Source organism: Rhinatrema bivittatum, chromosome 5 (genome assembly GCF_901001135.1).
Source record: "Rhinatrema bivittatum chromosome 5, aRhiBiv1.1, whole genome shotgun sequence".
Taxonomy (NCBI): Eukaryota; Metazoa; Chordata; class Amphibia; order Gymnophiona; family Rhinatrematidae; genus Rhinatrema; species Rhinatrema bivittatum.
The window spans coordinates 22,494,875-22,517,114 of NC_042619.1; the positions used below are offsets into that span (position 1 = coordinate 22,494,875).

Here is a 22,240-nt window from a genome sequence, read left to right on the forward strand (position 1 = left end):
CTCACATCTTCCTTGCAAGACGAATTATCAGTGCAGATTGATTCCATCAAGCAGTATTCCACGTTGGACTTCAACACTAATTTGGACAAATTTAAAAGTGACCTAAAGGCTGCTAAATATAAAAAATTTCAGAGGGACTAAGCTGATTATTCCAAGAGGTTCGTCTACACATGGATGTCCACATCATGCCCCGTGTGCAGAAAAGTTACTTTTGCCACCTCTTCGTCCGACGACTCCTCTGGAGATGATATACCTACAGCAGCACACCAGGAAGAAATATCTGCTGGTCCTGGTGCTTATTGTTCCTCCTTGCCAGCTTCATCACAACAACTTTTTTTAGATCTTCCTCAGCCCGCACAATCTCAGCTTCAGCCAGTAAAGCCTGGATGGAACACTCGATACAGGGGCAAGTCCCAATCAACTTCAATGACTCGCACCACTCGTAGTACTCGTCAACAACAGTTCAACAACCCATGGCAGTGACTTCTTTAAACTCTACTTTAAACTCTCAGTTTACAATTTATCATCTCGTCCCTTTACTCAGTTTGAAATTTCTGTTTTAGAAAAGGGATTGTCCTTTGTCCCTACTGTGATTTAAGACTCATTTGATGTACAAGTACATTTGTATCGATTTTTTTGCAGATGCTCCACCTACTCATGACATCTCTATGATACGTAAGAAATCCCGCTGGGTTCCTCCTGGCCCTACTGACCCCATTTTACAAACATTTGAGAAGCTGGTGTTGTCAGATATTAATCAGTTACCCCCAACGACCTGTGGTTTCACAATATAATACATCTAGAGCTGAGAAGGCCGCCATTAATTCCTTAGCCAATAATACTTCTATAGTCATTAAACCAGTGGATAAGGGGGGAGGTATTGTGGTCATGGACCGCTTAAACTATGTCAATGAAGTTACACGCCAACTTCAGGATTCTGAATATTATTCCCCTTTAACCAATGATCCTACCACTGAATTACAGGTATTCATTAAAGATCTAGTCCAACAGATTACCCCCTGCGAAGCCAATTTTTTACAAGTTGAATTTCCACACATTCCTTCTGTCTACATTCTTCCCAAAATACATAAATCATTACAGAACCTCCCTGGCTGGCCCATAGTCTCCGGAATCGGCTCAGTTCGTGGACTTATTTATACAGCCTTTTGTATCTCTGAGTCGTTCATACGTGAAGGACTCTAGTCATTTCATTACGCTTCTTCATGAATCTCCAGCACCCCATGAGTTTTGGTTTTTAATTACTCTGGATATAGTTTCACTCTAATATCCCACAAGATGAAGCCCTTATTCTTATTGAAGAAATTTTGAATCTCAGTCTTGACCCCATTCGTATTTCCACCACGTTCTTACTAATACTTGCACGACTGGCTCTGACAAAATATTATTTTCAATTCCAATCTACAATCTATCAACAAATTAAAGGAACCGCCATGGGGGCCACCATGGCACCCAGTCAGGCTTGCCTTTATGTAAATAAGTTTGAAGAATCATTTATTTAACCCTCAGTTTGGGCTCTCTTCATTCATACTTGGAGATGCTATATTGATGTATTTTTGATCTGGACTGGCACCGACATACAGTTTTTTATGTTCCTGGACTGGTTGAATTCATGTAATAGACACTTACAATTTAATTTTTGTATTCGCCCTCACAGCATTGCTTTTTTGGATATCACAATTACACTTGCATCCGGTACTTTTTCCACCTCAATTTTTCGTAAAACATTGATCGCAATACCTTGCTAAAATATGATAGTCATCACCCCTCTCATTTAAGAATGAATATACATGTGGGACAACTATTAAGGCTTCGCCGCCTATGTTCATCCAAATCTGATTTTTTTTGTTCCAAGCTAAGCAGATGATATCCCGATTTCAAGAGAGAGGGTTCTTCAGAAGGCTTTTAAACATGTTCTTTTTGTAAATCGGGATCTTTTGTTTTCCCCCCAAACTCGGTCTTCTGAAGCATGTATAAATTGCATTTTGCCTCCGGATTTTAAAACCATTATCAGCCATCATTGGTCCATTTTAGCACTACATAAATGTTTTGACTTTCCTCTGAGATTTACTTTTCGACAGGGCCGTAATCTCAGGCATATACTGCTTCATTCCCAACTTAATGACATTGTTTCCTTAAACTCTTCTATTCACTCCGGTTTTTTACCCTTTGGACACTGTTCAGTGTGTCCCCATGCCCTTCCCAGTACCACATTTAAACATCCTGTTTACGACCATATGTTTTCTACAACTTGTACTTCACGGGGAGTCATCTACATGATTATTTGCCCATGTCCTAAATTGTATGTGGGCAAAACCACCCATTCGGTACGGACTAGGATCATTGAACATCGAACACCGGCCGAGAAACAGCACCCTTGGTTCCCCAAGTTTTTGGTAATTGTTGTTATTTATTTATTATTTTTTATATACCGACATTCGATCTCAATTGAGATATCACATCGGTTTACATTCAGGTACTGTAGGTATTTCTCTATCCCCAGAGGGCTTACAATCTAAGTTTTTGTACCTGAGGCAATGGAGGGTAAAGTGACTTGCCCAAGGTCACAAGGAGCGACAGCTGGACTTGAACCCTGGTCTCCTGGCTCATAGTCCACTGCTCTAACCACTAGGCTATTCCTCCTCCCTTCTCAGAAATCTTGATATGCAGGGAACAAAAATGGATTTTCAAATTGGATTGTCTATCTCCTAAGGGACTCAACAATGAGAATGGTTTCGTTTCATTTAACATTTCTGTATGGTTCTTTTTGATTGGTTTACTTGTTCTGTGTTGGTGCTGTTCTATTGGTGCAGCGTTTCGCACCAAAATTTAGCCCTTTAAATTGGCGCTTCTGCTAGTGCTGCCCGCTATTCCTTGACTCAAATATGGACTATCTGTTAAGGTATGTGTCCCGGCGCAATGTGTAATCTTGCCCTTTTGATACAGTCCGTTATACTTTATATGTAACTTTTTGTTTGATTTTCAGTGGTTGAAATTATACACTTTGTTAGTCCCTCCCGACACAGCTCTGGGCGAAACACGGTCCATGTTGGGGGACCTGGTTGACGACTTTTCTACACTGTATTGAGCTTTTGGAATAGACGCTTACAAAGTAATAAAAATTATATTTGATAATACTATTTAACTTTTGAACTGTACACTTGTCCTGCATCTCCTTTTTTTGTGTGGATGATTGTTTGGAATGCAGCCCTTTCTCCTGTATTGTTGTTGGAAGACACACTTGGAGCCATCCCAGTCGTTGGAGTATCTGGGAGCTCAATTTGATACCCATGTCAGGAAAGTGTTTCTGACCAAGGGGAGTGGTCAAGTTGCAGGCTCAGGTGCTTCGATTTCTGCAGCTTTTGGTTCCCAGAGTCTGGGATTATTTGCAGGTCTTGGGCTGTATGGCGTCTACGCTTGAGTTAGTTCCATGGGTATTTGCTCAAATACAACCTCTCCAGAGGGCACTTTTATCCTGTTGGAATCCACTTTCAGAAGAATTTCATCTTCCTTTGCCACTTCAGGGGGACACCAGGTCCAGTCTCTCGTGGTGACTGTTTTGTCCCAATTTGGAGAAAGGGGTGGACCTAGAGGTTTCGGACTAGGTGGTGGTGACCACGGATGCCAGCCTCAGAGGTTGGGGGGCAATTTGTCAGGGATGAATGGCCCAAGGTCAATGGTCACCAGTGGAGGTGTCCTGGTCAATCAACTGGTTGGAAACGAGGCCGTTTCGCAAAGCCATTCTCACCTTTCTTCCACTCATTCAGGGACGAACAATACGAGTATTCTCAGACAATGCGATAACAGTAGCAAATATCAATCATCAAGGTAGAACGAAGAGTCATCTGGTAGCTCAGGAGAAACGGGAGTTTATTTGGGCGGAGAAGCATCTAGCAGGAGTAGTGGCATCTCACTTGGCCAGAGTGGGCATTGTGCAGGTAGACTATCTCAGCAGACAGCAGTTGGATACAGGGGAGTTGGGAAGTTGTCTGCGAAGGTCTTTGCCTTTATACAGGCCTGATGGGGCAGGCCAGAGTTGGACCTCATGGCGGTTTGAGAAAATGTAAAAGTGGATCAGTTTTACAACCGCCAGAGGGAAGTCAGTTCCAAGGGCATTGACGCCCTAGTTCAACCGTGGCCGATGAAGCTTCTGCTCTACATGTTCCCCCGTGACCTCTCATAGGCTGGGTATTGTGTCACATTGAACATCATCTGGGCAGGGTGATCTCTTGGCACCAGAGTATTCATGCCAGCAGTGGTTTGTGGATCTGGTTAATCTTGCTATAGACGGTTCCATTCATTTAGCCCACCTGCACGGGCTGTTACGTCAGGGACCCATCTTTTCAGAGCGGGCAAATCTCTTTTGTCTAGTGGCTTGGCTTTTAAAAGGCGACGGTTTCACTTGAAAGGATACTCTGATCCAGTAATTGCGACTTTGCTTCAGGCAAGGAGGCCTTCCACATCTTTGGCTTATAACCGGGTTTGGAGAGTGTTTTGAGTTGTGGTTTTGCAAAACAGGCTACAACTATTGCATGTAGATGTTACTCAAGTCTTAGCTTTTTTGCAAAGCGGTTTAGCAAAGGGATTGGCCTATAATTTCCTCCGAGTACAAGTACCAGCCTTAGGTTATCTTCGAGATAAGGTGTTTCATCCGGATGTCATGTGTTTTCTAAAGGGGGCAAAGCACTTGCATCCACCAATCAGGAGGATGTGTCCAGCATGGAACCTTAATCTGGTCCTTCAAGTTCTTTGTAGTCCTTCCTTTGAACTGATTAGAAAGGCTTCTTTAAAGGATCTTACCCTGAAGATTGTTTTCTTAGTAGCCATTTGCTTGACTAGGAGGATTTGAGTTTCAAGCTTTATCCTGTAGAGATCCCTTCCTACACATTTTAGAGGATGGGATATCATTACATACAGTCTCTTCCTTCTTTCCCGAGGTTATTTCCTCTCTTCATCTCAACCAGACAGTGGAACTGCTGGCTTTCCAACATTTGACGCCCGATACGCCACTTGTGAAGGAGCTTCTCTTATTAGATGTTCAGCAAATTCTCTTGCAATATCTTAAGGTGATGAATGTCTTTCAGAGATCAGATCATCTCTTTGTCCTGTTCAATGGAGCAAAGAAGGGAAATAAAGCTTCTAAGGGCACGATTGCGTGATGGTTAAAGGAGGTGATAATTTCAGTCTATATCTGTAAGGGTCAATCGGTCCCGGAAGGGTTGCGGCTGCATTCTACTAGAGCACAGGCAACCTCCTGGATGGAGTGTCAACTGGTTTCTCTGCAGGAGATTTGTCGGAAGGTGACATGGTCTTCACTTTACATTTTTACCAAGCATAATCATCAGGATGTGCATGCGCTAGAGGACTCTACATTTGGGGAAAGTATTTTGCATGCGGGTCTTTCGAGTTCCCACCCAATATAGAGGGGCTTGTGTACATATCACTTGTCTGGACTGATCTGGGATATGATTAAGAAAGGAAAATTGGTTCTCACCTGCTAATTTTCATTCCTGGAAAACCACAGATCAGTCCAGAAGCCCATCCTCTGTGATTTTTCTAAAGAACTTCTTCACCTCTGGATGTTACAAAGGTAGTTTGTATAGTCATATGCATATTGGAGGAGAAGTCATATGCATAATGGAGGAGAAGTCCATTACCTGCTATTAATTAAATTGACTTAGAAAATAGCCACTGCTATTACTTGCAACAGTAACATGGAATAGACTTAGTTTTTGGGTACTTGCCAGGTTCTTGTGGCCTGGTTTTGGCCTCTGTTGGAAACAGGATGCTGGGCTTGATGGACCCTTGGTCTGACCCAGTATGGCATGTTCTTACGTTCTTATTTCCAAACATTATAAATAGGTTATAGATTAGAATTGTTAATTGTAGGGACCCTTGTTATGATACAGGGGGCCCTCGTTTCAGGGGGCTCCAAATTTGAGTCTCTGCTTGCCCAGAATTATTTGGGGTTTTCAGATTGGACATCTTGGCTTGGGTACAGGTCAACACTGAGGGGACTGCAGGTGACACTGTTGTGTAGCGGTGCCTGAAAGTTTTTATTCTCTGCCTTCATCTGCTGGTAGGGCTGCAAAACCCTCTTGTCTGGACTGATCTGTGGTATTCCAGGAACGAACCAATTTTCCTTTAGCCTGTTTTGGATCTGGAAAATCAAGATCCACTTCGGGTATAATTGTGCAAATAGAAATAAGATGATGGCAGAGAGAGACCAATTGGTCCATCCCATTGTGCAGTGTCCAAGGATAGGTCCCAGCTACCAGATGTGGGAGATTGAGCGCTTATAGGATCTCGCTCCGTAACCAAGCCAGGTTTTGTGGTCTTTCTGTTCAGTTTTCTATCATCCTGGGTAAATGAACATACAAGTTCCTATAGTTTATCCAATACCCAGCAAGCACCTCTTCAAAATACCCTCCCTCCATAAAACACGTCGCACCAGCAAGCTTTGTAATGAGCCAATCTAGCAAGGCACAGGCATTCTTATTCTTATAACAGTGCCCTTGAATTTTAATAGTTTCAGATTTTCTAAAGAACAGTAATACACTGCATAAAAAGAAAAGTTTGTTTTTTTAACCTTTTGTTGTACTTGTTTGGCTCTGGTTTCTCTCCTCTTCCTGATTCATCCCTTTGGTTCCTCTCCCCTGTTTCGTGCTCTCTGTACGTCCTCTATCTCATTTTATTTCTGTGCTTACTCTTCCTGGTGTTCCCTCGCTCTCTCTTGTCCTCCTGCTCCTCTTTTGCTCCCGTCTTTATTTTCCTCATCCATCTCCCTCCTTTGCCACTCTCTTCTGCTGTCTTCTCTCCCCGTTTCCTGTGCCGGTTTTACTTCTTCTCTTTCTGTCGCCTCTCTCCCTGCAGTGTTTCTCCTTTCATGTGTCTTGCCGTTGCCTCCCTCTTTGCTTTATCCCCATGGTCTGGCCTTCTTAAGGTGGCCAGATGTCCTGCTTTCTAAGGACTGTCCTGTGCCCTGCATAGGCAAGAAATGACACGCAGTTGTCCTATTTATTCAGTCTCGCTTCACAGGTAAAACGAAATGTGACTGAATTTCGTGTCTGACGCACATGGGCAGAACTAGGATTTTGAAAAGAGGGTTGCATCGCCTTCCCTCTACTCCTCTCCACCTCACCCATGTCTCTCATCTTCTCTTCGGCTCTCTCTCCCCCTCCCTTCTACGCCCTTCCTCTCCATCAACTCCCACAGGTTTCTTTCTGCTTAACCTCTCTCATTTCTTTCTCTCTCCTCCTTCTTTCCCACAGGTATCTCTCCATATTTCATCCCTCTTAAATTCTTCTTCCTCGTTCCCTACCAAAAGTTCCTTTCCACACCCTCCTTCTCCTCCTCAAATTCCTCTCCACAGGTTTCTCGTGTACCGCTTGTCCCTTCAGCTGCTCTTTTCCTATAGTGCATGTTTCCTTTGTAATCAGGACACATAGGAGAGGAGGAGCAGCTGCAGAGACTGAGCTGATCTGATTGCTGGGGTGAGGGAAGGAGGCTGGCCTCTTGCACATGGCAATGTTTGGTACCAAGGGCGTCTCCTGTATTCTAGGAATGTGCTCCTTTCTCTCCACTTCCGTGTTGGGCTGCACAGGCCTCTCGCTCTCCCCTCTCCGGTTCTTCTGCCCCCCCCCCCCCCCCCCGGCTTGTGCAGTCCCAGGGCCACGGGTTAGTCACGATGGGGCAATTTTGAACAGCCCCGCCTGCTTGCACGGAATGTGTAGACTTTTAATAGCAAACTTTCAAAGGGAGCCACCCAGGTTAGAGAGAGGCTTGGTGGGCGGTCGTGTCCCCCCCTCCCCGTAGACGCACCTCTCATACGCTCTGTCTGTCCTTGCACCACTAGGCTCCGACGCCATCATCCGTCAGCACAAAGCAGCCTGCCTGCGCATCACGGCCCTGCAGGCCTGCAAGGACTTGCTCTGGATCGGAACCAGCGCCGGCGTGGTGCTAACGCTCTCCATTGCATCCAGTGCCGGCTCTCTGAAGGCGCCCCTGACCCCGGCGGGGCTGTCTCAGGGCCACACGGGACACGTCCGCTTCCTCACGTCCATCGAGCTGCCCGATGGCTTTGAAGTCGTTTTCCCATCACCGAGGGAGCCAGGTGGGTTCATGCAAATATTTAGGACCAGCAAAGGCTTGCAGGAAGAGGGAAACAGGTGAACAGGGAAATAGGATTTAACTAATAATGAAAGAGAACATGTGGAGTAAAATGAAATGAAAAGGTTTGGTCCGGGAGGGGAGGGGAGGGGGGAAGGCAGGGCTAATTACACTGCTTACCTTATACATTCAGTTTTCATTTTAAGTAAAGTACTCAGCACTTACCAGCTTGGGATTGTTATTGGTGGCTTGTGAGTCTGCTGGGAGTGATGTGGGATAGAGAAAGCAGTAGAATGTACCATGATAGTATACAGTAGAGAGGGCTGTGGTACGTACCATGGTAGTGTGGGATAGAGAGGGCTGTGGTACGTACCATGGTAGTGTGGGATAGAGAGGGCTGTGGTACGTACCATGGTAGTGTGGGATAGAGAGGACTGTGATACCTACCATGGTAGTGTGGGATAGAGAGGACTGTGATACCTACCATGGTAGTGTGGGATAGAGACGGCTGTGATACCTACCATGGTAGTGTGGGATAGAGAGGGCTGTGATACGTACCATGGTAGTGTGGGATAGAGAGGGCTGTGATACATACCATGGTAGTGTGGGATAGAGAGGGCTGTGGTACGTACCATGGCAGTGTGGGATAGAGAGGGCTGTGGTACGTACCATGGCAGTGTGGGATAGAGAGGGCTGTGATACGTACCATGGTAGTGTGGGATAGAGAGGGCTGTGGTACATACCATGGTAGTGTGGGATAGAGAGGGCTGTGGTACGTACCATGGTAGTGTGGGATAGAAAGGGCTGTGGTACGTACCATGGTAGTGTGGGATAGAGAGGGCTGTGATACGTACCATGGTAGTGTGGGATAGAGAGGGCTGTGGTGCGTACCATGGCAGTGTGGGATAGAGAGGGCTGTGGTACGTACCATGGCAGTGTGGGATAGAGAGGGCTGTGATACGTACCATGGTAGTGTGGGATAGAGAGGGCTGTGGTACGTACCATGGCAGTGTGGGATAGAGAGGGCTGTGGTACGTACCATGGCAGTGTGGGATAGAGAGGGCTGTGATACGTACCATGGTAGTGTGGGATAGAGAGGGCTGTGGTACATACCATGGTAGTGTGGGATAGAGAGGGCTGTGGTACGTACCATGGTAGTGTGGGATAGAGAGGGCTGTGGTACGTACCATGGTAGTGTGGGATAGAGAGGGCTGTGATACGTACCATGGTAGTGTGGGATAGAGAGGGCTGTGGTGCGTACCATGGCAGTGTGGGATAGAGAGGGCTGTGGTGCGTACCATGGCAGTGTGGGATAGAGAGGGCTGTGGTACGTACCATGGCAGTGTGGGATAGAGAGGGCTGTGATACGTACCATGGCAGTGTGGGATAGAGAGGGCTGTGATACGTACCATGGTAGTGTGGGATAGAGAGGGCTGTGGTACATACCATGGTAGTGTGGGATAGAGAGGGCTGTGGTACGTACCATGGTAGTGTGGGATAGAAAGGGCTGTGGTACGTACCATGGTAGTGTGGGATAGAGAGGGCTGTGATACGTACCATGGTAGTGTGGGATAGAGAGGGCTGTGGTGCGTACCATGGCAGTGTGGGATAGAGAGGGCTGTGGTACGTACCATGGCAGTGTGGGATAGAGAGGGCTGTGATACGTACCATGGTAGTGTGGGATAGAGAGGGCTGTGGTACGTACCATGGCAGTGTGGGATAGAGAGGGCTGTGGTACGTACCATGGCAGTGTGGGATAGAGAGGGCTGTGATACGTACCATGGTAGTGTGGGATAGAGAGGGCTGTGGTACATACCATGGTAGTGAGGGATAGAGAGGGCTGTGGTACGTACCATGGTAGTGTGGGATAGAGAGGGCTGTGGTACGTACCATGGTAGTGTGGGATAGAGAGGGCTGTGATACGTACCATGGTAGTGTGGGATAGAGAGGGCTGTGGTGCGTACCATGGCAGTGTGGGATAGAGAGGGCTGTGATACGTACCATGGTAGTGTGGGATAGAGAGGGCTGTGGTACGTACCATGGTAGTGTGGGATAGAGAGGGCTGTGGTACGTACCATGGTAATGTGGGATAGAGAGGGCTGTGGTACGTACCATGGTAGTGTGGGATAGAGAGGGCTGTGGTGCGTACCATGGCAGTGTGGGATAGAGAGGGCTGTGGTACGTACCATGGTAATGTGGGATAGAGAGGGCTGTGGTACGTACCATGGTAGTGTGGGATAGAGAGGGCTGTGGTACGTACCATGGTAGTGTGGGATAGAGAGGGCTGTGGTACGTACCATGGCAGTGTGGGATAGAGAGGGCTGTGGTACGTACCATGGTAGTGTGGGATAGAGAGGGCTGTGGTACGTACCATGGTAGTGTGGGATAGAGAGGGCTGTGGTACGTACCATGGTAGTGTGGGATAGAGAGGGCTGTGGTACGTACCATGGTAGCAGCTCTTGCTGCTGGTGAACATACAAATTCCCATACTCCATCCAGTACCAGTTCCCCACTGCCCAAACTCCTTTCTTATCACTGCTCTCCATATCAGTCCCAAGCTTGCCTATAATCTGACAGTGCTAGCCATCACCACCTCCTCCACTGGTGGGCCATTTCAGGCTGTGGCACCTTCCTCTACGATTTTTACGAGATCAACACTAAATCCAACACCAAGTTCCCTTCTATACCTCTCTACCAAGTTTTCTGATAATCCACACAACCAGTGAAACTACTGAAGTCATTTACCACACAGCCGGGCTCCCCATGGCCTCTCCCTGCAGGGCACCCCAGTGCCTTTTTGGAAGGGTTAGATTTCTAAAGCACTGACGCTAAGGTCGTAACCATCGCTCCATGCAGGTTACTACCTTTGCCAACTCCATGGCCCGTGCTGCCAGCAAGCAAGGATCCCCTGTGCTTCTCCCGTAACATTTTGAAGTCTGTTAACCATTTCGGCTTCAGACGTCCACCACCAGTGCCAGGGGGTGCATTCTCCATCCTCTCTGTGAAAAGACGTTCCCTGCTGTGGCTCCCGAGCCTTCCCCCACTCCAGCATCACAGCATAACCCCCAATTCTGCAGCTTCCTTTCCACGGAAGAAAAGGTTGACTTTGTGTTCGTTGTCGATACCTTTCAGGCATGTCCTCTGGGATGCACAGATTTAGGCCCCCTAAGCCTCATCTCGTAGGGCTCACGACGCAGACCCTGCATCATTTTGGTTGCCATTCTCTAGGCTGCTTTTAGCCTGTCTTTATCCCCTTGGAGGTGCGGCCTCCCGAGCCGTGCACAGGTCTCGTGAGGCGAGGCCATGGCGAGAAGAGGTAGATTGTGAAGGACCCAAGGGGAGAAGAGAAACAGAACAGTGTCAGGGCAGAAACCGGTAAGGGAGGCACGTGGGGCAGCTGTTTGAGTGAGCTGGGGCTAAGTTGCAGGGGAAGGAAGAGACTGGGGAAGGTAGGTAGGCAGACATTGGGGAGATCAGGACAGGCAGGCTGCAGGCACTGCGAGAGATCGAAATTCTGACTGGAGAGAGAGAGTGAGCAGGGGGAGCTTATCTGACCAGAAGGAGGGCAGGGGAAAGGGGCATGGAGAGAGAAGTAACCTGGGGAGGGAAGGAGCAGAATAGCCGGGAGGACAGGAAGAGTGAGATAATCTAGGGTGGAGGGCGGGGAAAGGCTAAAGGGAGAGAGAGAAGCTAAAAGAAGGAGAGAGAGAGAAGCAGGTTGGGGAGGGCAGGACACAGGGCACGGGTGAGACAGGAACATGGAGGGAGAAGACAGAGAAAATGTCACAAGAGAGGGTGGAGGAGACCGAGGACAAGGAAAGACAAGTGGCTGAGAAAAAAAAGGAGTGAGTAAAATAAAGTAATCCAGATTAATAAAAGGAAAAAACGAGAATTAAATTAGAACCGGACATAGAGGGCTCAAGAAATGATTTTAATATTTGAATTATTAGCGAGTCTCTGTTTTCACCCAAGCATTAATGAGATTATGAAGGACGCAACCCTGTGAAATCTGCATTGTTCGGTTTCCAAGGGGAAACTCGCCTCAGAGTGCCCCCCCTCTCGTGTACTGCTCCTCACAAATGTCCCGGCAGATCACAAGCGAACCAGTGCTCTCCTAAGCTGGCAGACACGCATTTAAACAAACAGATGCCTTTTCTGCAGTGTCCTCGGCCCCTTGCTGCCTCCTCTCTGAAAGGTATGGGGAGCGTCCCAGGAGGAAGAGACGGTCCCATTAAATCCTTCTCCACCAGCGTAGGCCCCTTGTGCACCGAAGCTGTTCCGTGCCGTGCAAAGCATTGGGTTTTGTGGACTCGCTTCTTTCCGTGCTGTGTCAGAACTCGGCCGCAACGCGACAGCACAGCACGGTTTTTAAAAATCACCCGCCCTATAAGCAGATAAAACTACACGTGTGGGACCTCTGTGCAGGTACTTTCACCCCCGGTGATGAGAGGCCTTTCAGGGGGGGGGGGGGGGCGAGGGGTTAGGGTGGAGTTTGCACTTACGTGAATCCTTGCGCACTTTCCAAAGTGCTGCATGGAATTTTCCTTGAAAAAAATGTTAAAAAAAACAAAAAGCTACTTGCGCAAATTAGCAGGCGTCAATGCGTACGGCTGGTTTTTCTGGGAGAATTTTCCCTTTGAAAACTGATGTAGTGTTGGCGGGTAATTGACTTGGAATATATGCGGGTGGTTATGGACTTTCCCTGGTCGGGGCTGCAGGGCGAGTGCTGGCTGCATGAAGCTGAGGCTGTGCTGCTCGTATGCGGTTCAGTCCATGATACGAATGGGGACGGAGGCTGTGGACTGGGGCCGGGTTGCATGGAGCTGAGGAGGCGGCGATGCAGGAACTGAGGCTGTGATGTGGGTGGCGCTGGTGTGGAAGTGATAATTAGTAGTGCTGGTGATACAAGCAGGGGTTGGGGGTGGGGGTTATGAAGCTTGTGCTAAGGGTGAGAGTTATATGGCTTTATGAAGGCTCTGGTACGTGTGGGAGTTGTGTGGAGCTGAGACTGATACGAGTAAGGGTTATGTGGTGTTATGGGGGTTGTAGAGGTTGTGATTAGAGTGGGGGGTTGTGTAGAGTTACAGAGGTTGTGGTAAGGCTGGAGTTATGCAGAGTCGAGACTCTGATCTGGGGAGGGATTATGTGGTATTGTGGAGAGCAGTAGTAAAGGTGGTGGTTTTATGGTGTTGAGGTAGCCATGGTTTCGGCTTTAGATTGACTGGATGTGTGGGGTTAACAAGTTTATATTCTAATTGATTTGTCATTTCTTGGGTTAGTTAAGGTGTTTGCTCGGCACTAATATAATAACATAGTAACTTAGTAAATGAAGGCAGATAAAGACCCAAATGGTCCGTCCAGTCTGCCCAGCTGCTCCGGGCCGGTTACTCCCCATGCAGAAATGGTACATCTAAAGCCGTTAACGCTGTTCCTTCATTTCCATCCTCTAGCCCAGGGGTAGCCAACTCCGGTCCTCAGGATATCCACCATGAATATGCATGAGAGAGATCTGCATGCATTGCCTCCGTTGTATGCAGATCTACCTCATGCATATTCATGGTGGATATCCTGACCCTTGGCCTGTTTGTGGCTCTCCAGGACCAGACTTGGCCATCCTCTAGGGTAGATTTTAAAAATTTGCGCGATCGCTTACTTTTGTTCGCGCACCAGGTGCGAACAAAAGTACGCTGGATTTTATAAGATACGCGCGTATCTTATAAAATCCGGGATCGGCCGCTCCAAAATCGGAGCGGCCTCGGAGGGAACTTTCTTTCGCCCTCCCCTCATCTTCCCCTCCCTTCCCCTACCTAACCCACCCCCCCGGCCCTATCTAACCCCCCCCCTTACCTTTGTTTCATGATTTACGCCTGCTAAAAGCAGACGTAAATCTACGCGCACCAGCAGGCTGCTGGCGCACCATCACGCAACCCGGGGGCTGGTCCAGAGGCCTCGACCACGCCCCCGGGCCGGCGTCACGCCCCCGGGCCCGCCCCCGCAACGCCGTGTCATTTTGGACGCGCCCCCGACACGCCCCTTTTACAAAGCCCCGGGACTTATGCGCGTCCCAGGGCTCTGCGCGCGCCGGCAGCCTATGCAAAATAGGCCGCCGGCGCGCAGGGCATTTAAAATCCGCCCTCTGTGTTTATACCACGCCCTTTTGAATGCCACTCCCGTTCTTGTCTTCCTCCCCTCTCCCGGGAGGGCCTTCCACGCCTGCGCCACCCTTTTCGGAAAGAAATGCTTGCTGAGTTTCTGTTCCATTAGCAGAGGTTTGATTCCTGGGCATCATCAATACCTTTCGGGAATTTAAAAGTCGGTCTCTCCTCTCCACCAGGGCGTACAAACTTAACGCACCTTATACTTATAATACAGAAATGGTGAATAGCACACACTAGAGGAATTAGGGCCATTTAATACATAAGCCAAATTGAATTTGATTTATTTATTTAAACATATTTGTGTTTCACCTATAATGAAATAATCAAGCTGGGCGAATTACAGTTATTAATAAAAATAACAGTTACATTAAAAATAAAAGTAAAACTTTTATTCAAAATATGGCTTTTTTTTTTTTGTTTTGCTTTCTGTGCTAATAGCAACTATTTTTGTTTGCAATTGAATAAGGCCCATTGTTTAATCTCAGTCTCACACCCAACAGCTTGCACAAAGAGACATCAAAAGAAGGATTTGGGGTTGGGGGTTTTTTTTTTGTTTGTTTTTGGGCGGATCACATGGTCCAAAAGTTGCAAACAGGCCTCTGAGGCTGTAATTTGCAAGATCAGTAGGTATTTTGAAGAACAGAAAATAATGCACCAGTTCCTCTTGCACTGAACTACACCGTCAAGCTTTTTTGTTTTTCCAAGCTAGATGGAAGGAAATTGCTATCACTTGCCATGAATATTTAAATATCCACTTCCATGTATTTTTAAACAGCAATACCACTGTGCTCTGATTTATAGTTTACAAGAAACTGCTTTCCCAATAGCCAAAAAGCAACTTAGCAAACAGTTCAAAGTGTCCGGTGGGTCTCCTTGGTGTCCTCATTGGCATGACTGCTAACACGTGACAGGGCTCCTTCACCCGGCCCTGGGGTGGCGCTCGTCTGACCCCATCATCAGCTGGGGTCCTGCCCAGTCGCTTTCCTAGCAGCGTCGTCTCATCTTCGGGCGAGAAACCTTTCTGCGCCTGTGGCAGCTTGTCAAACAAATCTTTCTGTGTTTTGCCAACTCTGCCGGCCGTGCCACCGAAGGCCTTTTCTACCTTTTATTTATACAGGTTTGATATTCCACTTTGGCCTAAAGGCGGACACAAGGCAGGTTAATGTGAAATTGAAGAAAGACATTGAGCACATAAGAAGGCACAGTCAGGTCTGATACTGGGGTAGACTGCTAGTAAGCTCATTTTGTATAAGGGACGCATACAGTGGGTACACATGGAGTACACTGAGTAGCTATAGAAATGTGGATTAACTGGGTACAGAAAATGTGTATACAGTGTGCGTATCTATACATATATATCTGTGGTTAAGAAGTAAGCTAGGCGGCAGAGGTGGGTGAATCTCGTGGGATCTGTGATCGGAAAGAGATTGTATTAAAGTCGGTAGTAGGAGTAGAGGAAGGCATAGTTGCACAGCCAAGCTTCAGCTTTCTTCCAGAACAAGAGGTAGCGAGGCTGCAGGCGCAGCATTAGACATAACCCGTTGCCTGTTTTAGGGGCAGAGCTGCTGAGTCTGCGACGTCCTCTGCAATATTGAGCTAAGATCAAGCCAGTGAAGGGGAGGGACAGAACGATCTGCAGGGAGGATGGAAGCTCCCTCGTGGGAGCGTAGAGCAGAACAGAAGCAGTGAATGGTATTCAGGGGCCCAGCCGTTTCATGCACTGGAAGAGTAAGCAAAATGTTTGAAAACTGTCCCCTGCTTTCAGTGGATTTGGCCCCCCCCCGCGGTCCCTAGGGCCTGTATGCACTGTGAACACCTACTTTTCCGAGGGCAGTGGGAAGGTCTGCAGTCTCTGTGATTCTGTGTCACTGCGTGCAGCAGGAGTTTTTGGGGCGGTTTAGAGGGGACTAGGATGAACTGGAGTCCCCATATTTTCTTTTCTTTTATGTTATTATGTACAGGGGTGTGGAAGATGTGCATTATGTTTTCGGTGGAAGGCTGAGGGGTAGCATAGGTCCTGTTCTTGCTGGATGGGGCTATGCGTTCTGTCCCTATGCAGTACACATCATTTTGCCGGTTAGGTTTGCTTATGGTTTTTTTTGGGGGGGGTTTAATTAACTGTTTTAATTAACTGTTTAACTAACTGTTTTAATTAACTGTTTTAATTAACTGTTTAACATTATATCTATTCTACCTGCTTATATTTATTCTACCTGCTTTTGCTTTTATCTTCCTTCCAGCTTGTTTTAAGCTCCCAAGTTTCCATTCCTTGTTGATTGTAACTTTGACTTATTCCTTTTCCTTTGTTATCCATTGTTTACCAGAATTGTTACATCAGTTTACCCTTGTTAAAATGTAAACCGATCTGATATGGTTATCTACTATGAAGGTCGGTATAAAAAACTGTTAAATAAATAAATAAATAATAAATAAACTGTTGAGTTTTGCTTGCATGTTTGATTCTTTGGGTCTTTTCATCTAAATGCACTTTGTTCCTTTGTGTGCGTTGCACTCTCTGTGATAGTTTGCTGTTTACCTCCTTTCCATGCAGTTATTGTTTTGATTGTATGGGTTACTGTATGCAGTGTTTGGTGGGTTACGTTTTGATGTTATTGTATATATTTGTAAGCTGTAAGATTGGTTGGTTGTTGCTTTTTTTTTTTTTTATGCCGCATGTTGTGTGCTCTCGGAGCACTGCTGGGTGCAGCCAGGAGCATGGTGAGATTTTGCCGGCTTAGGTTTAGAGGGGGTTCTGGGTGAGTGGGGAGGTTGGGAGGCAGCCTAGATTGGGCACTATACACAGATTTATTATTTTTTTTTAAGTATGTTGGGGCTGGGGGATCGGGCCTATCGGCCTAGAGATATTTTCTTAAAGTTACCTGGCTGTATTCTGAATATAGTGGGGGTACAACATAGGAAATAATACAGAAGCAGCCACACACATAAGTATAGAAACATCAGCACTAATACATATATTAATCAATAGTCAATAAAATGTAGAACAGTGTTAAGCCCTATAAGGAGGAAAGGTTTATTCAGGCAAAAGCGTTTTCACGTTTTTCAGATGTACGCGGATAACTTTAAGGAACTGCTCTCGGGCGTGACCAGGCTTACCCTGGTAACTCTGATATCCAATATCTGGATAAAGTCGCCCCCACCCGGCTCAGTTTCACCAGGGTGATGACTTAGCCCGGCCAAAATTCATCCGGGACGCCGAACCTCGGGATTTCTCCAGGTAACTCAAAAGTTACCCGGACAAACTCCTTTGACCGTGGACCTATTACTGTCTACAGCAAGACTACGTTTGTTGTGCGCTGAGGAAGCGCCCTGGAGCCTGCTCTTAACCCCGTGCGTGCACGGAGCTGCGTTTTCCCGACAGCCAACGTGTTTTTCTGTCTTCCAGGTACCGAGAAGCCGTCCGATGCGGAAAAGAGAGAGGCAGCGGCGCCCAGACCGTCCGCCGGCACCCAGTCCAAGCCCAAAATGCTCGTGATCAGCGGAGGGGACGGCTGCGAGGACTTCCGACTGACCAACAGCAGCGAGACGGTGGGCCGGGACGACAGCACCAACCACCTCCTCCTGTGGAGGGTGTGACTGGTCCTCCCAGCCACCAACGTGTTTCCTGGAAGGAAAGGCGCCATTCTCCGTCCACCTTTACCTGCACGTGGTTTGGCTCGCCGCGGGTTCGCCTCCAGCCGCGGCGGCCGCCTCCCCTCTCGCCATCTCGGATCTGCTGTGTCTGTGTATCTGTGCGTACGTGCCTAGCCGTACCTCAACCCAAACGGAGGGCCTCGTAAACGGAGGGGGAGAACTGTGTTTGGAAACGCATTACGTGTATATTGTGTAAAAAAAAGAAAAAAGATGCACAAAGAACCCGCTGCACGGCTTGCGCTTAACAACCACGTGGTTTGTGTATGGCTCCTCCATGCGTGTCCCGCCGTTTTGCATTCAGCAGCAGTGCAGAAAGAGGAAAGAAGTTGGGTGGGTACAGTTGATGCAGGTGGGGACTTGGGGTGGGGGGGGGGGGGGGGAGAAGAGCACATCTCTCTCTCTCTTTTTTTTTTTTTTTATTATTGTTGTCTGTGATGGTACGATCTGTGCCTTCCAAGTTCCTCAACGCTGGAACCTCTCGTTTACTACTCCGGCATTTGAAAGGGGAGTGCATTGGATACGGAAAGTGCCTATCGAGGTCCGGCCCCTCCCCTCCACTTCCCAAACTTGCCGTCAACAAATCGGCAAAACCGAGCAGCTGAGAAGCTTGGGCCCGAGTCTGTGTATCCAGGGCGGGGTTCGCTGTGCTCCACCGCTCAGTGTTTCCCACGTTCCACCCATAGTAAGTTACTTCCTGTTTCTGCTTTCCACATAAGCCCGCGTCACGCTCAAAACCCTTTCTTTTTTTTTTTTTTTTGTTCATAAGTTATTTATTGTGAATGGAAAATGTATTTTTGTTCTGTTTGTTGTTGGTTGGTTTTTTTTTTTGTAATCACGAGCCTAGAAATCGCAGCCCGTGCTTCATGTCGGTGTGGGAGCAGCGCGCTCGGGACGTGCTGCTTGCTTCCGTGGCTGTCACGTCTCCCTCCCCCTCGTTAACGTATAGGAAAAGAAAAAAAAAAACACAAAACTATAGAGGGCAGAGAGGGGCCTGCTACCGCCTCCGGCAATGCCTTCTCTTCGCTTGGTAATGCAGGACGGCAGTCACGCAGCAGCCGCCTTCCCCGGTGGAAAGTAACCGTCGGCCGTGTGCCGAGGGGATTTCGGAACGAGGGAGACCACCACAGACCTGGACCTACAGGATCCTGCTTCCTTTGAAATTACTGCCATGCAGCCACCTGCTAATGCAGGAAAGGAGGAGATTCCATTGGTACCTGCCCCCTTTCCTTGTACAGTATTTATGGTTTGCTTTTGCTTTTTTATTTTTTTATTTTTATTTTTTAACAAGTTATCTTTTGGAGCACTTAATTTATATAGATTTCTCTTTCCGATGCCGTACGTTTTGTGGAAGTTTTTCAAACGTGACGTCAATCCGAAGGGTCGGGATCGTTTGAAGAGTGACCCACCGAGACCCGGGAAGGGGGAGGAGGCGAGAGGGGCTCCGTTTGGACTGTCAAAGCCGCGTGACGAGCATGCGCGTTAACGGTGGCGAGCAGGAGGGTCGCGTGTTGACCCTGCTCAGCCCAGAACACGTTCGAAGGCCACTTTAAAAGACTGCCTCTGACTCTTTAAGGATCCTTTTCGGCACATGTCAGACAGAACGCATCATGGCCCTCAGGTTTCATGAGTTTATTTCATTGCTGTTTAGTTTTTGTTTTTTTTTCATCCTACACTGTTTGCTGTTGGGTTTAATTGCATTAACTATATGTGAATTACATTTCTGCTTTCAGATGCCAGCGTGAGAGCTGCTCCCTGTAATCTGTGGGCCTTGTCCTGAGCACGGTGCACCACAGCTGCAAGAAGCAGGGCATGGCATGGGGCTGGCCAGCTCCGGACCTCCAGAGCCACAAACAGGCCAGTTTTGCAGGGTATCCACCATGAATAGGCATGAGACAGATTTGCATGCCCTGCCTCCACTGTATGCAAATCTATCTCATGCCTATTCATGGTGGATATCCTGCAAAACTGGCCTTTTCGAGGACCGGAGTTGGCCACCCCTGGCATAGCAGCTTCCTCCTCAGAGGGTTCCCTCCCTGTTCAGAATGACATGCAATCAGGGGTTAAAAGGGCAGAAATGAACAAGCAGTGGATTCCTACCACTGCTGTCCTGTGGCCTGTTTCTCACAAGGAGACCTGTGGCTATTCCTAGTTTTGTTTTGGGGTTTTTTGGGGGGTTTTTTTGTCTTGCACCCCCGTGCATTATGGAACTTGTAGTCCTGCTTCACCCATTTGAATCCAGCACTCCAGGTAACAGAGTGCATCAGGGAAGGAGGAAGAAGCCAGGCCTGGCCTTCAGTCTCCCTCCAGGCTTCCAGTCACTTCAGCTTTGGCGGTGCTACTGCTGCGACCGAGACAGGGCAGCCGAACAACCCAGGGTCTGCAGGGAGACTTTTGACCCATCGTAGTTTTGCTTCAATTTCAAATCTGCACCCGCAGGGTCCTCCATCCACTGGGGGTGAGGCAGGAGTGCCCCGGAGTCCCCCTCCTGCAGGAGAGTCACTGGCAGGGCATCCCACAGCCAACGTCCCTAATTTCTCAAACTGGTTGATTTGGCCATTGGTAAGAAATGTCACCGAGGTGCGTGACCCGGGCAAGGGTCATCGCTTAGAGTTTTGGTATGAGCACAGCTCCAACCTCTCTCATTGCACTCTGGTATCCAGCAGGGTTAGATTTTTGTCCTTCGTAGTAAAATGTATTTGTCCGTAGGTTCCCTGCAGCCCAATATCCCTTTAAAGATCTTTTGAACATTGGTAGCTGTGCGTGTGAGGTGAGAGCGTTCCTTCCAAGCAGGTCATGGGCCGATCATATTACTGCTCCACTGAGAGGCCATCAGACTCTACAGAGAAAAGAAAATAAGGCAAAAGTGTATGTGTACCTTCTCCATAAACATGCAGAGCAAAATACTTAGAAGAATCCAGGTATTCAAACGTCGTTTGCGCCACCATCAGACACTGCTGCTAATGGGGTGGATACACCATGGTCTTTCCGGTCGTCCTCTTTACAGTGTTCCCAATGAAATCTTAAAAGGTACTGAACGAAATCCAGTGGAAGTCCTAAAGCAATTTCACATGTTAGGCCGCGGTTTTGTGGAAATGCAGAAATGTAACTCTTTGCAGGTGACAATCCTCGTATATTACAGGTTTCCCCTCAGAGCTTTTAGAGTTTCTCTTTTTTTTTCCCCAACTCCCATTTTCTATAGTTACCCCCTCCCCCGTGTTTCCAAGCACGACCCCAGGTGGCGTGCATGGGCAGCACCAGCAACCCTTGCCTGGCCCTCTTTTAAGAGCTGGAAGCTCGTCTCCTGTTCTGGTTTATAGCTACACCTTTAGCTTCAGCCACGGGGCCATCCCTGACATCCTGTTTTTTTTTTAGTGCAGATCGGTGGATTTTGCCTTGGCATTTCCCAACAGAAACACGACAACAGGAAAAGGCCCAGCCACCCAATTAATTTAGCATTATCGTTCCCATCACTTCCTTAGAGATCCCCTGTATTTATCCCAGGCTTTCTTGAATTCAGATACTGTTTTTGTCTCCCAACACCTCCAACTGGGAGACTGTTCCACGCATCCACCACCCTCTCTGTAAAGAAATATTTCCTAAAATTACTCCTGAATCTACCTCTTTTCACCCTCATTTCATGACCCCTCGTTCTAGAGCCTCCTTTCTGTTGAAAAAGGCTCAGCTCCTGTGCATGGAAACCTTTGAGATATCTGAATGTGTTTATCATATCTTCCCTATCTCACCTTTCCTCTAGGGTGCACGTGTTTAGATCTTTAAATCTATCCCCATATGCTTTAGAACGAAGACTACTGACCATTTTAGTAGCCTCTCTCTGCATCGACTCCATCCTGTTTATATCTTTTTGAAGGTGCAGTCTCCAGAACTGTACCCAGTATTCCCAGTGAGGCCTCACCAGTGACCTGTACAGGGGCAATATCACTTCCCTTTTTCTGCTGACCATTCCTCTCCCTATGCAGCCAAGCAGCTTTCTGGCTTTTGCCATCGCTTTGTCCACCTGTTTGGCCACCTTAATATCATCAAATACAATCACCCCCAGATCCCTCTCCTCCTTTGTGCTTAGAAGAATTTCACCTCCAATACTGTGCCTCTCCCTTGGATCTTTGCATCCTAAATACATGACTCTGCATTTTTTTAGCATTAAATCTTAGCTGCCAGATCTTAGACCATTTCTCGAGCTTCGCTAGATCCCTCCTCTTGCCTTCCATACCTTCCTGGCTGTTTACCTTGTGCAGATTTTATCATCGGCAAAAAGTCAAACCTTTCCTGACAATCCTTCCACAACG

General features: G+C 47.6%; 1 protein-coding gene across 3 annotated transcripts in view; it reads left to right on the plus strand.

Annotated features, from left to right (window-relative positions):
• Window positions 1-21,498, plus strand: part of ARHGEF17 (Rho guanine nucleotide exchange factor 17) — a 398,121-nt gene extending 376,623 nt beyond the window's left edge. For all 3 annotated transcript variants that reach the window (XM_029602126.1, XM_029602128.1, XM_029602129.1), the window contains exons 20-21: window positions 7,874-8,131; window positions 17,689-21,498. In XM_029602126.1, the coding sequence (XP_029457986.1) occupies window positions 7,874-8,131; window positions 17,689-17,879 (449 nt within the window). In that variant the 3' untranslated portion in view covers window positions 17,880-21,498. The remainder of the gene's footprint in view (window positions 1-7,873; window positions 8,132-17,688) is intronic.
• Window positions 21,499-22,240: the final 742 nt, after the last annotated feature.